The 14,255-nt window shown below is 42.2% G+C and overlaps 1 protein-coding gene across 1 annotated transcript in view; it reads left to right on the top strand.

Annotated features, from left to right (window-relative positions):
• LOC149442471 (guanine nucleotide-binding protein subunit beta-5) overlaps positions 1-14,255 on the top strand; it is a 100,053-nt gene that overhangs the window by 61,618 nt on the left and 24,180 nt on the right. The window contains exons 7-8 of the mRNA XM_089656078.1: positions 3,808-3,899; positions 6,000-6,048. Of these exons, the coding sequence (XP_089512204.1) occupies positions 3,808-3,899; positions 6,000-6,048 (141 nt within the window). The remainder of the gene's footprint in view (positions 1-3,807; positions 3,900-5,999; positions 6,049-14,255) is intronic.

Consider the following 14,255-nt stretch of genomic DNA (forward strand, 5'->3'; position numbering starts at 1 on the left):
TGGTGAGTGCACAGTGGTGGAGGATTATCGCAGAAGTCACTTTATATTACTGATCACTACTGGATCACACAATACGTTGGGCATTTTTTATTTCTGGTCATCATTGGCACACAGATTATTTTTGGGACACTGTAATATTGAGCAAACTGTTGGCACTATATAAATCTTGTATAATAATAATAATGTTGTATGATAGTGAATAATATTCACATATTTGTTAATTGAATTTTACAACATGTTGGACATTTCATTTCTGGTCATTTTATATACATACAGTGGGGATCGAAAGTTTGGGCACCCCAGCTAAAAATTTGGATTAATGTGCATAAAGAAGCCAAGGAAAGATGGAAAAATCTCCAAAAGGCATCAAATTACAGATTAGACATTCTTATAATATGTCAACAAAAGTTAGATTTTATTTCCATCATTTACACTTTCAAAATAACAGAAAACAAAAAAATGGCATCTGCAAAAGTTTGGGCACCCTGCAGAGTTAATATCTTGTACTGCGCCCTTTGGCAAGTATCACAGCTTGTAAACGCTTTTTGTAGCCAGCCAAGAGTCTTTCAATTCCTGTTTGTGGTATCTTTGCCCATTCTTCCTTACAAAAGTCTTCCAGTTCTTTGAGATTCCTGGGCTGTCTGTCACGCACTGCTCTTTTAAGGTCTATCCATAGATTTTCAAATATGTTGAGGTCAGTAGATTGTGAAGGCCATTGCAAAACCTTCAGTTTACGCCTCTTGATGTAATCCCCCGTGGATTTCGAGGTGTGTTTAGGATCATTATCCATTTGTAGAAGCCATCCTCTCTTTAACTTCAGCTTTTTCACAGATGGCATCAAGTTACCATCCAAAATTTGCTGAAATTTTATTGAATCCATTTTTCCTTCTACTCGTGAGATGTTCCCTGTGCCACTGGCTGCAACACAACCCCAAAGCATGATTGATCCAACCCCATGCTTAACAGTTGGACAGAGGTTCTTTTCATTAAATTCTGTGTCCCTTCTTCTCCAAACGTACCTTTGCTCATTCCGGCCAAAAAGTTCAATTTTAACCTCATCGGTCCACAGAACTTGTTTCCAAAATGCATCAGGCTTGTCTATATGTTCATTTGCAAAGTTCAAATGATGATTTTTGTGGTGAGGACATAGAAGTGGTTTTCTTCTGATGACTCTTCCATGAAGCCCATATTTGTACAAGTATCTCTTTATAGTGGAATAGTGTACCACAACTCCAGTGTCTGCCAGATCTTTCTGGAGGGATCGTGCAGTCAAACGTGGGTTTTGAATTGTTTTTCTCACAATCCTGCAAGCTGTTCTGTCTGATATTTTTCTTGGTCTTCCAGATCTTGCTTTAACTTCCATTGTTCCTGATGACTGCCATTTCTTAATTACATTCCGAACAGAGGATATTGACATCTGAAAACGCTTTGCTATCTTCTTATAGCCTTCTCCAACTTTGTGTGCGTCAACTATTTTCAGTTTCAGTTTTCTAGCTAACTGCTTAGAAGAACCCATGGTGCTGATTGTTGGGGCAAGGTCAGATGAGTCTGGGCATTTAAAACCTTTGAGATTGATATCCCCTGGTCTTCCCAGACGATGATTGAGAACAATCCATGACACTGGCAGGTCTCAGCTTGGCAAAGGGGGCAGTGCATGCTATAAATTCTGCAGGATGCCCAAACTTTTGCAGACGCCATTTTTTTTTTTCTGTTATTTTGAAAGTGTAAATGATGGAAATAAAATCTAACTTTTGTTGACATATTATAAGAATGTCTAATCTGTAATTTGATGCCTTTTGGAGATTTTTCCATCTTTCCTTGACTTCTTTATGCACATTAATACAAATTTTTAGCTGGGGTGCCCAAACTTTTGATCCCCACTGTAGATTAATATTTGGGACGCTGTAATACTGCATGATAGTGTATAACGTTCACACATTTGTCATTTGTATTAGCGCTGCACCTTTATTTATGTGTTTGTACAGTGGAAACAGAGGGTTTGCCACGTTGTGCTAGCAGCTCTTATACTCCTTTGTGTTCATTGTTCATATATTTTACACATAGAATTGCATGACAATGGAAATCACATTGTTTTCAGTGGTGCTCCTTCCCATCGATGTGATTCAGTGAGATCTTGGAAAAGCTTCCTGTACTACTATGGTGTGATCAAGGCTTCATGCATACTGAGCAATAACACTGCTTTTAGGGGTGTCGTGCGTTTTTTTCTACCTCTACATGCCCACTTTTGTTAGTCTATGGCGATCATTTACTAAAACTGGAACATGCAAAATCTGATACAACTGTGCATGGTAGCCAATCAGCTTTTAACTTCAGCTTGTTCAATTAAGCTTTCACAAGACGAAACTGGAAGCTGATTGGTTTCTGTGCAGAACTTCATCAGATTTTGCATTCCCAAGTTTAAGTAAATCAACCCCTATAAGTACATGGATACGTGGGGGGGATTTACTAAAACTGGAGAGTGCCAAATTTGGTGCAGCGCAGCTCTGCACAGAAACCAATCAGCTTCCAGTTTTGTCTTGCGAAAGCTTAATTGAACAAGCTGAAGTTAGAAGCTGACTGGCTACCATGTACCAGATTTTGCACTCTCCAGTTTTATTAAATGAACCCCATAGGCTAACATGGACAGGTATTTAGAGACAGGGGCGTTTAGAGGCTGAAAAAAAATCCCACTGCCAGCGCATCCAGGAGCAGCAGTGTTTTGTTAGAAAAAAACGCTTACCGAATGTAAACGTTAACACTAGGCATGAGCATTTATCTATTTCATTAGCCAGATTATACTAATATTCTTGCCTATGAAATGATTTAAAGTGTTACTAAACCCACAACAGTAAAATCAGTCTGTATATGCAGAAAAGCGCACTTGTTATACTCACTGTGAAACCTAAGGAGTTAATCCTCTGCATTGTGTAAAAAGGCTGTTTGATCCTGACTTCTCTGATCCGCCCATTCTTTTGCTGTCCCCAATGCATCTGCCATACTTAGAGCAGCAGTGGCAAGTCTGCACATGCTCTGTTTGGTGTGTATTGCTAGAGAGTTTTTCTTTTTTGGGAGGGTGCATGTGATCGGCACAGGGCCAATCAGCACTGTCCAGAAAGAGGGTCAGGGGTTATGCAGTTTCATAGGACAGTCAGAGGAGAATGAAAACTCCTCCTACAAGATTAACCAGTGCTCAGCTGGACACTGATAGAAGTCACAAGACTGTTCTAACTGCTGATGAAAAAAAAAAGGTATTTAGCAGTTTCTATTTACTAAAATAATTGCATTTTCATGTTCTGTGTACTGTGTGAGACCGGATATAGTGAATGCAGGGTCCGGGGTTTAGTAACACTTTAATGTCCAAGTGCCTGCAGCACCTAGCGTTAATGTGTGTTTTTACATGCCAAGCATTTTTTTCTGCCAACATGCTGCTGCCAGGAAGAAAGGCATTTAGGACATTTGGGCACATGTCCTGTGTGCATGGGGCCTTGCAGTGTGATTTGGCCCCCATATGATATTCATTCCACATACAAAGTCGCACGACAAAGTTGCACTGAAATCAGATCAAATTTGCATCGCAGTAGTGTGCACCAAGCTTTAGGGGCAGATCGTAAATCTTACAATTCTAGATTGACTTCACAGATCCACTCAATATAATAAAAAAACATCTTTTTCTACCTTCCTACCCAGCTTTGAACAATGATGTTCACCACAATATGACAGCTCCTTTTTTTAAGACATTATATCTGATTACTGTGTTAGAGAAATGTTAGTATGCTTTGTTCTTATTCAATTTCTTTACTTATTTAGGGATGTGACAAGAAAGCTATGGTATGGGACATGAGGACTGGTCAGTGCATTCAGTCATTTGAAACCCATGAATCTGATATCAACAGCGTCAGGTCAGTAATACAGCCTGTGACAGCACAGCATACCACATACAGTATATGGCCATACACCGGCCACAAGGAAACAACATCCTACACATAATAACAGGAGAATACACCACAATTAAGGACCTGAAGGCAAAACTTGTATTTTCATTTCGGATAGAGTAAAGGAGGGTTATAACCCCTGTCATTTTTTTGCCATCTGTGTGCTGATTTCCCTTCACTTCCTGTCCCATAGCCAAAGCAGGAAGTGAGAGGAAATCCCAGATTGTCAGCAGAACTAGTCCCTATTAGACGGCTCCCCCACTATTCCTGTTATGGTGACAACCCAAAATTTGAGACAATGGTAAACAGAAGAGAAGTAGAGAGGGTGAATCTCCCTAACGGGGACATGGACAGCAATAAAAACCTGACAAAAATAAAAATATTTGCCTTTAATTATACTTTAAATTTGTCTGTTTGTCTATCTCTGTAGCCAGGATTTAACAATTTAATATGATCTCTTTTACAAATGGAACTCCAGACAATATTTCTTTAGTTTTTGAGGAGTGGTGAAGGATTAGAATTTTTGTCAGGTATTTATTTCTATCTGTGCCCCCCAGGGAAGAGATTTCCCCTTACTTCCTGTCATGTAATAACACAGGAAGTGAGGGGACACCTCTCCAATGGATACAAAAGTAGAAATGAAACCTGAAAATACTTTACCACATGTTGTCCATGATCTCTTTTGCACACTGAAATCAATGAGACGCTAAAAAGACATTTGTGGACAACTGGTGAAGCCCAAACCCAGGCATAGGTTTTTGGAGAAGGATTAGAATATCTGTAAGGTTTTTACTGCTGTTTGTTTTCCCGTTGAGGAGTTTTAACTCGACTTTCTGTTTTGATGACACGTTTATTTAACCACTTCCCTACCGCCGTACGTACATATACGTCCTTGTAGGGAAGCGTTTATACCAGGATCAAGGTTGAGGCTACAACCATCGTTGTTTAGCCCCAGCGATTGTCTTTCATGTAAAAGTAATCCGAGTGGCTAAGCAGCTGCTGGATTAGTTTTATGGGTTGTGGAAGATGGTTCTTTCCCCCTCCCGCCGCCGCCTTTACCAGGCTTCCCGGAGTGTTCAGGGAGCCTAGTAAGGATGTGATTGGTGGCATCCAGCTCCCGGAACACAGTAAGAGGAACTAAAGTTTTTCCTCCCTGTGTGGTCAGAAACGGGAAGCAACTATGTATTTGTCACTTCTAGTTCTGGTTCCTTGTTTGATTTGTTGCATTGGAGCCCAAAGGAGAGAGATGGGGTGTCTAATAAACCCCGTTCTCTGGGATGTTTCATATTGCGAAAAATTTTGTAAACCGAAACGCAGTTTCCCATAGAAATGCATTGAAAACCAATTAATCTGTTCTGGAAGTCAGAAAAAAGTAAAAAAAAGTCTTATCTGTTCAAAACTGTTTATAAAGTGTACTTTAAAGGCATAAATACTGTACAAGGACATGATTAAAAGAAAATTTGTAAATGCATTGAAAACCAATTAATCCATTCCGGAGGTCAGAAAAAAGTAAAAAAAAAAGTCTTATCTGTTCAAAACTCTTTATATAGTGCACTTTAAAGGCACGGGGCCGGCGCTATAAACCTCCCAGGTGCAATGCATCCTGGAGAAACTTACTTCGTATTGCTAAAAAAATTAGTAAACTGAGGCATTATTTTCAATGGATTTTCATTCATAAACTGAAAATTATGTTAACCGAGGCGATCGTAACCGAGGTACGCATGTATTTTTTTAAAAACTTAAAAGTGCCCCTGTGCCTCCGTCCTCACACACAAAGGTGAACGCACGCGCCGGTCCTGCACGCATATGTAAACAGTGATCATACCACACATATGAGGCATCACTGCGAAAGTCTGAGTGAAAGTAATAATTCTAGCACCAGACCTCCTGTGTAACTCTAAACTGGTAACCTGTAAAGGCTTTTAAAGCATCGCCTATGGAAATGTTTGACTCTATGGCCCAAAGACCACAAGCAATACTGCATCCCACTTATGGGACCATCTATGGCCAGTTTTATTGGTAGTCCTATTTCTTAGCTAGCCCTCACATCTCCCTTTCTCTCTCCAGGTATTACCCCAGCGGAGATGCCTTTGCCTCAGGCTCTGACGACGCCACGGTAATTTGCTCTCTCTCCTATGAAGTTGTGGGTGGATGGACAGTGTACGGTGTGCAGTGCCAACACATGCTTTTCTTTTCTCACATTACTCATATATTTGCTGATTTCTCCAGCAATTGCCGCCAGTTCTTAACCTCAGACAAATATTTATGGAAGATTATATATGCAGAGCCTATGAAGTGTGTTCATGTTTGTATATGAGACATTACCATTTCCTGCTCATACCTGACACAACACAAATGCTGCGCACAGCTGCACTGCACTTTGTACATTCTCACCAAAATGATTTGCCAACCAAATTCAAACAATGTGGTCTCAAAATGCAACAGAACTACAACAAGACTGCCGGATTCACACTTATTTCTGTAGCAAGTGTTCCTGTAGTCAGTGGGGCCATGGGTAATGTCAGCACCCCCAACCATCAAAAACTGGCATGCTGTGAGGCCTTGTTTACACATGCATACTGTACTGAAACATACGTCCCTGTGAGGGCTGTGTTTGCCCTCAAGGGGATGCACAGTTGTTCCATGCATCCCCGTGCTGATAGTCCAATTGATGTCAATTTAAATACAGCAGCTGCACAGACAATTCTGACATCTGTGCGGGTGCACAGCCCCTCTGCATTCGGGGGTGCACACCTTCATCCGCACAATTGACATGAATGGGAATGCATGGAACAACTGTGCATCTCTGTGTGGGCAAACATGGCCCTTGCACAGACGTGTTTAAGTGTACCTGTGTAAATGAGGCTTTAGGCTCTTTGATGGTACTGATATATTTAGTGCCCATTCACACTAGAATGCAATGCAGGAAACATGCATTCATGTTTGTTTCCCACAACGCTTTCAAAATGCACTGCAGTTACAATCTGCAACAAGTGTCATTTTTAAGTTAACAACATCCCAAGCGCGAGTTCCAATTGCAGTGCATTTGCCCGCACCGGATTGCATGGTACTGAAGTACCATATGTTCTGGTTGCAGTGCATTTTTTTTAAAGTAGTGCATGTAGTACTTTTGGTACAGTGAAGTGCGATTTCAGCCCATTTACTCACTTACCCATATATGCACGTAAAAATTGAAGGTGGGTGTAATGGAAACGACTCAGACTGCGCTTGAGTACTTCTGTTAGAATACCGCTTCCCCAGCCGAACACTGACTACAGACACCACAGTCAACCATACAAGACTAGACGACACCAGTCTTGAAGTAAACCAGGAGGTAGACTACTTTATTTGAACACAGATAAAAGATATATACACTCAGGGGACAGTCCCCCCTCCCTGCATAATGACACAGGGCGGGGCAATCTACATTTACTAACAAGAGACACACAGGTATTCCAACTTCACACCAACAGACAGTCCCATCAGGAGGGAGCGCTGTTGGAGACCCCCCCCCCACTAAGCTAATACACATAAACACTTACATCTCATAATAGTGTGCTCCCAAGCCAGACAGACAATAGAACAATGGGATGCAGCCACATGACATTAAACAATCAACAACCCCCACACAATATTAGGACAGATCACCCTGTACCTCTAACAGGCACAGGGTGATTTACACATAAGAGGGATATGGGGAGCTGAGACAGGGGTCTCTCCACCTCTCCAAAGTGAACTGGGTTCCATGGGCCCCCCACCCAAAGTGACTCCCGTCACAGTGGGGAAGTAATTTACGAAGTGCATGCATACAATATTGTCTAGTAAGGCTAAATGCACACAGACGTAAGAATTTTACTGATCATATATACAGGTGAAACTCTAAAAATTAGAATATCGTGCAAAAGTTCATTTATTTCAGTAATACAACTTAAAAGGTGAAACTAATATATGAGATAGACTCATTACATGCAAAGCAAGATAGTTCAAGCCGTGATTTGTCATAATTGTGATGATTATGGCTTACAGCTCATGAAAACCTCAAATCCACAATCTCAGAAAATTTGAATATTGTGAAAAGGTGCAATATTCTAGGCTCAAAGTGTCCCACTCTAATCAGCTAATTAAGCCATAACACCTGCAAAGGGTTCCTGAGTCTTTAAATGGTCTCTCAGTCTGGTTCACTAGGAATCATAATCATGGGAAAGACTGCTGACCTGACAGTTGTGCAGAAAACCATCATTGACACCCTCCATAAGGAGGGAAAGCCTCAAAAGGTAATTGCAAAATAAGTTGGATGTTCCCAAAGTGCTGTATCAAAGCACATTAATAGAAAGTTATGTGGAAGGGAAAAGTGTGGAAGAAAAAGGTGCACAAGCAGCAGGGATGACCGCAGCCTGGAGAGGATTGTCAGGAAAAGGCCATTCAAAAGTGTTGGGGACTTTCACAAGGAGTGGACTGAGGCTGGAGTCAGTGCATCAAGAGCCACCACACACAGACGGATACTGGACATGGGCTTCAAATGTCGTATTCCTCTTGTCAAGCCGCTCCTGAACAACAAACAACGTCAGAAGCGTCTTACCTGGGCTAAAGAAAAACAGACCTAGTCTGTTGCTCAATGGTCCAAAGTCCTCTTTTCTGATGAGAGCAACTTTTGCATCTCATTTGGAAACCAAGGACCCAGAGTATGGAGGAAGAATGGAGAGGCACGCACTGCAAGATGCTTGAAGTCCAGTGTGAAGTTTCCACAGTCTGTGTTGATTTGGGGAGCCATGTCATCTGCTGGTGTTGGTCCACTGTGCTTCATTAAGTCCAGGGTCAACGCAGCCGTCTACCAGGAGATTTTGGAGTACTTCATGCTTCCTTCCACAGATGAGCTTTATGGGGATGCTGACTTAATTTTCCAGCAGGACTTGGCACCTGCCCACACTGCCAAAAGCACCAAAACCTGGTTCAATGACCGCGGGATTACTGTGCTTGATTGGCCAGCAAACTCGCCTGACCTGCCAAGAGAAAGATGAGAGACAAGAGACCAAACAATGCAGAAGAGCTGAAGGCCGCTATTGAAGCATCCTGGTCTTCCATAACACCTCAGCAGTGCCACAGGCTGATAACTTCCATGCCACGCCACATTGAGGCAGTAATTGCTGCAAAAGGGGCCCAAACCAAATACTGAGTACATATGCATGCTTATACTTTTCAGAGGTCCAATATTGTTCTATGTACAATCCTTGTTTTATTGATTGCATGTAATATTCTAATTTTCTGAGATTGTGGATTTGGGGTTTTCATGAGCTGTAAGCCATAATCATCACAATTATGACAAATCACAGCTTGAACTATCTTGCTTTGCATGTAATGAGTCTATCTCATATATTAGTTTCACCTTTTAAGTTGCATTACTGAATTAAATGAACTTTTGCACGATATTCTAATTTTTCGAGTTTCACCTGTACATAGTTTTTCTGGTACAAGTTTTCTGCGTAAAATGATCAATAAAATGCTTGCATTTAGATGCGTTTAAACATGCATCTTTACGTGTTTCTTTTCAATCCTAGAATGCACCTTTTGCTTCAATATATAATGCAGGAATTTATACACAGCTGTGTGCATGTCCCCATTTAAAACAATACACTTTCATTTAGATCTGTAATCAAAAAATGTTTTGATTTTCATGTTTTATGGTCATGTGCATGTACACTAAAGCAGATTTTTGTATTTCTTTTCTGATCTGAATTCTAACACTAAGCACAAGTTTACTGACTTACGCAGCTATGCGCACAGGCATGTAGAAAATAATGGGCTGCATTCAAAGCAGTAATAAAAACCTCCAGGGCATTTCATGTGGCCCTTGCACCTCTCCTGCAGGTAGCCCCTTGTCCCCGCCCCCACGTTGTCTCAGCAGAGAAAACAGAATAGAATTCCTCTGCCAAATCCTGCACCTCTCAGTGCAGCTGCAGCACCCCCTCATCTTTGCCTCCTCTGGTCTCATCATTCAGCAGACTCTGATAACTGACTCCACTCCTCCTCTGATCCTCCTCCAGACCCTGCACTTTCTGATTTCCAGCTCTGCCCCCAAAGGGGGTGCACGGCGAAGTTAGGCAGGGTGTGGGATTCTTGACATCTGATATAATGGAGGATGGGGTGCTCTGGACATCTAGTCTTACAGATACAACCTTCCCTTTGAGGGCAACCATAATGCTGATATGGCCCACGATGAAATGGAGTTTGACACCCCTGCCTTAGGCCTTGTACCCACAGGAATACTAGAGGTACACCTATGTGAGGGCTGTGTTTACTTGCACTATTCCGTGCATCCCTGTGCAGGATTCAGCGCCTACATGCTCCCAATTTGACAGCCATGCTAGTGCACGGTCCTGAATGTAGACTGTGTGTGTTAGGGGTCATGCACATGCACTTGCACAGCTGTCAAATTGGGAGTAGGGACCCTGTCTGTGCACAATTGACATGAATGGGATTGCATGCATGGGGATGCATGGAACACCTGTGCATCCCCTTGTAGGTAAAAATGGCCGTCGCATGGTTGTATTCTGTAGTACACCCAAGTGAACAAGGCCTTAGATTCTGCATTTATGGCATCCATGTGCAAGAACCCTTATGCAAATTTTAGCTTGACCTAGGATTATTTCTGCATTCTTAGGAACTATGCCTTTTTTGATTGCTTTCAGTAGAGTATAGATATTTAAGTTTCAGTATCTATTGTGATTTGGATATTTCAGTATGAATCAACAAAAGTTGCTTGAATTTTCTACCCAGCTTACATCTGGGTTTGTATCTAGTGAATGTGCCAGCTCATACCTCACGCTCACACCTGGCAGTTATAAATGTTACTGAATTATGGATTTTTCTAAATTGTGACTTGTGGTTGAGATTAGCAAATGTTTACTAAAATCTTAAGTTCACGTTAATGTTCTAAGGCAGGGGTCTAAAAACCTTGTATACAAAGGGCCAGTTTACTGTCTTTCAGGATTTAGGGGGGCTGGTGGGAGTAGAAAATGCCTTGTCATCATTGGGAGTAAGCAATACCCCATTATTGGTTTTAATAGGAAGAATAGTTCCCAACTGATGGTACCAGTTGGAGGAATAGTTCCCCATTGTTGGTATCAGTGGCAGGAATAGTGCTCCATTGTTAATGCCATTGGGAGGAATGGGGCCCCAACGTAGGCATCAGTTGGAGTCAGAGTGCTCCATTGTTGGTATCAGTTGGAGGCAGTGGTGTAGCGTGGGTTGTCAGCAACCAGGGCAAGGCAAGTAATTTGCACCCCCTAACCCCCATAACCCTAGCTTACTTACAGCAGAGTGGCCAGCCAATAACCCTGATGTAACACCGGGTTATAGGCTGGCCAGAAAGAATGACAATAAAAACCTGTTATAGGGGGAAACTCATTATTATTATTATTATTATTATTATGATGATGATTGCCCTCTCACCATTTTCACAAATACCACCACCCCTCCACCCCCCCCCCCCCCTCCATCTTCCACCCGACTACCCTGCCTCCCACATCCATCGGCCAGCTTTTTCCACAGCACCAGGGCCACCGAGCCTGGGACTGGTCAGACTCCCACAAACATGCAGACCCAGGTCTCCACCCCCTCCAACCACCGGCCTCCAAAAGCCCCTATGGGCCTCCAGAACCAGGAGGATGCAGCAGAGTCCCAATCCGCTGAACAACCCAGCCTGACCCGCAGCAACCCAACCCAATCACAAACTCTCAGTCACTATGCGTCGTACAACAAATTTACACACACTAACACTAGTAGCACATTAGAGGGTGCAACACTAGTATTGCAGAGTGGTGGTGCTTTACTGTTCCTTGCTTTCAGCACAAGCCTATGCTCAGATTGCTCCGATGTTTTGAAAACAGTCCATTCCCTCTAAGGTTTATGCTGTAATTGATTTTATCTGAGCAGTAGGGATGTTCATCTGATCAGTAGTTTGCAGCACTGCCATCTCAGGAATTGTGGCACAGAGACTGGTGTATGTTGCTAGCATTGCCCGATATTCAGGTGGATATAAAAGGAAAAATGTTCAAATCTTTGTATGAAGCAGAGTCATATAAATATAGAACAAGGAGCACCTAAAAATAGAGAGCCCTCGAAAACTGGAACATTTCTCTGCTGTTCAAGCAAAATAGCCCTGGGAGAGAAGGGCCATCATGTTGATGAATCCATGGGTCACAATTAGGTTCTTTTTTACTTGATGAACTTGTTCCAAAATTAACTTACTGCAGGCATACTAATCCACATTTTATGCAGTTTTATTAAATTCAATTTCATATCCAATTAAGTACAGCACGTTCTATGCATTCCCTTGTGAGCCACGGAAGTGATTGGATCTTGTAAAAATAGGAACAGTCAGAAAGAAAACTATCACTTTGATATTTTCACATCCAGCATCCTCATGTGCACTTACTAGTTCCCACTTAACATGAACACTGGCGGCCTGTATACTCCATTCTGTAGGGTTATGGCAGAATACAGAACAGGAAGGTGTCATTCTGCTAAGCAGCTGTCAAAGACACCATAGATCATATCACATCATACGTCATAAGGGTTGGTCTGCTGAAGAGCGCATTTAGCAATGGAGTGCTTGTAGATGTTGTAAGGGAGTAAAAAAATGTGTTTTATTAGGTGGAAAATATATAGGGCTGATGACACATGGGCGATTCTGCCACTAGAAACAAATCGCCAGCAGCAGGATTGCTAGAGGCAGCCTGTGTGTCCCTATAGAATCTCTCCATCTGTAGCCAGATGCAGTGAGATGGTGCTTTGTCAATGGACCAAATGCTGCTCAATCTTGATTGTTCGCTTTGGGAGCATCTCACTGTCTCAACTACAAAGGGAGTCATTCCATTGGGACAAACAGGCAGGATCTTAATGATCTTGTCACTGCTGATGTTGACAGATTGTCAGCGGCAGGATCACTGGTGGCAAACTCATCAACGTAATATAAAATAAAAAGATGGATTAGGGCTTATACTGGAATTAAACCCAAACCAAAAATGCATTATATTGCAGTTTACCAATTATTAGATGTGGTGGCTGCAGGGGCGGACTGACCATTTGGAAACTCAGGCACTGCCCGAGGGCCCGATGTCAGTAGGGGGCCCCATGAGATGCCCCTGGTACCTTTTTCATAGGCTTTTTTGAGTTTGGGCAAGGACACAGGGGGCCCCATGAGTTGTCAGTCCGCCCCTGGGTGGCTGCATTGTTTTTCATTACTTAGGCTTTTTTCCCCTCTGTTTTCACCTTGTGATCCGACTAGTGACACACCTCCTGTATCCACTTTGGTTGAAGGAGCACAGGGGGCACATTTGGACAGTAGCATGGTCAGTCTGGGGGAAGGGGAATGTTAGCTACAGTTGGAGATTTAGATACACTAATAAACTGAAGCCAAATTCAAGTTAATACTTTACAAGCAGTTACAGCAAACCTTCCGGGAAAAAGGTTTGAAATAAATAAATGAAAGCTGATCCCTGTAAGTACCACTGCTAGTGTTAAATAGTTTGTCTCATCTCTGTATCTGATACATCTGGAGGAGAGCTTGTAATTTTGAAAAGCAACAGACGTACTGGCCAGATCAACAGATGAAAATAAAATGTAAAAAGCCTAAAAAAAGCAAATGAATTCAGCCATCACATGTAAGAACTGGTAAGCCCATAAGGGGAGATTTACTAAAACTGAAGAGTGCAAATGTGGTGCAGCTCTGCATAGAAACCAATCAGCTTCCAGGTTTTATTGTCAAAGCTTAATTGAACAAGCTGAAGTTATGCCGGCCATACATGGGTTGAAATTCGACCGATTTTTCGTCCGAAAATTGGACTTAAGAATAATTGGGCGATTTTCTCTGTTAGTGGGTCAATGGCAACGGCCAATTTTGCGTGGTTCCTCCCCTTTTCAGTGATTGGACACATTGGAAAATTTGTGAAAAACGACCAATTTTCGGCTCAATGATGGTCATATTGTATGATCGTTTTTCCAAAAAGAATATGCGCATGAGCCGTGATCTGGATGGAACAGAAGTTTCACCTGTTATATGGGGTGAACTTTATGGCTTGGTCGGCCGATTTTCGAAATCATTGATGGCACCATCGGATTACCGAGCGAACAACATTTTCGATTTTCAGATGAAAAATCGTTCAGAATTCGAGCCATGTATGGTCTGCATTAGAATCTGATTGGCTACCATGCACAGCTGCACCAAATTCTGAGTGCACCAGTTTTAGTAAATCAACGCCACGGTGTGTCTTTTCTAGCTGACATTGGTTGTGTGGGATGGGTGATTTGTAGGAAGGTTTGGAA

The sequence above is a fragment of the Staurois parvus genome, unplaced genomic scaffold (genome assembly GCF_062004578.1).
Source record: "Staurois parvus isolate SC_StPar_1 unplaced genomic scaffold, SC_StPar_1.0 ptg000885l, whole genome shotgun sequence".
Taxonomy (NCBI): Eukaryota; Metazoa; Chordata; class Amphibia; order Anura; family Ranidae; genus Staurois; species Staurois parvus.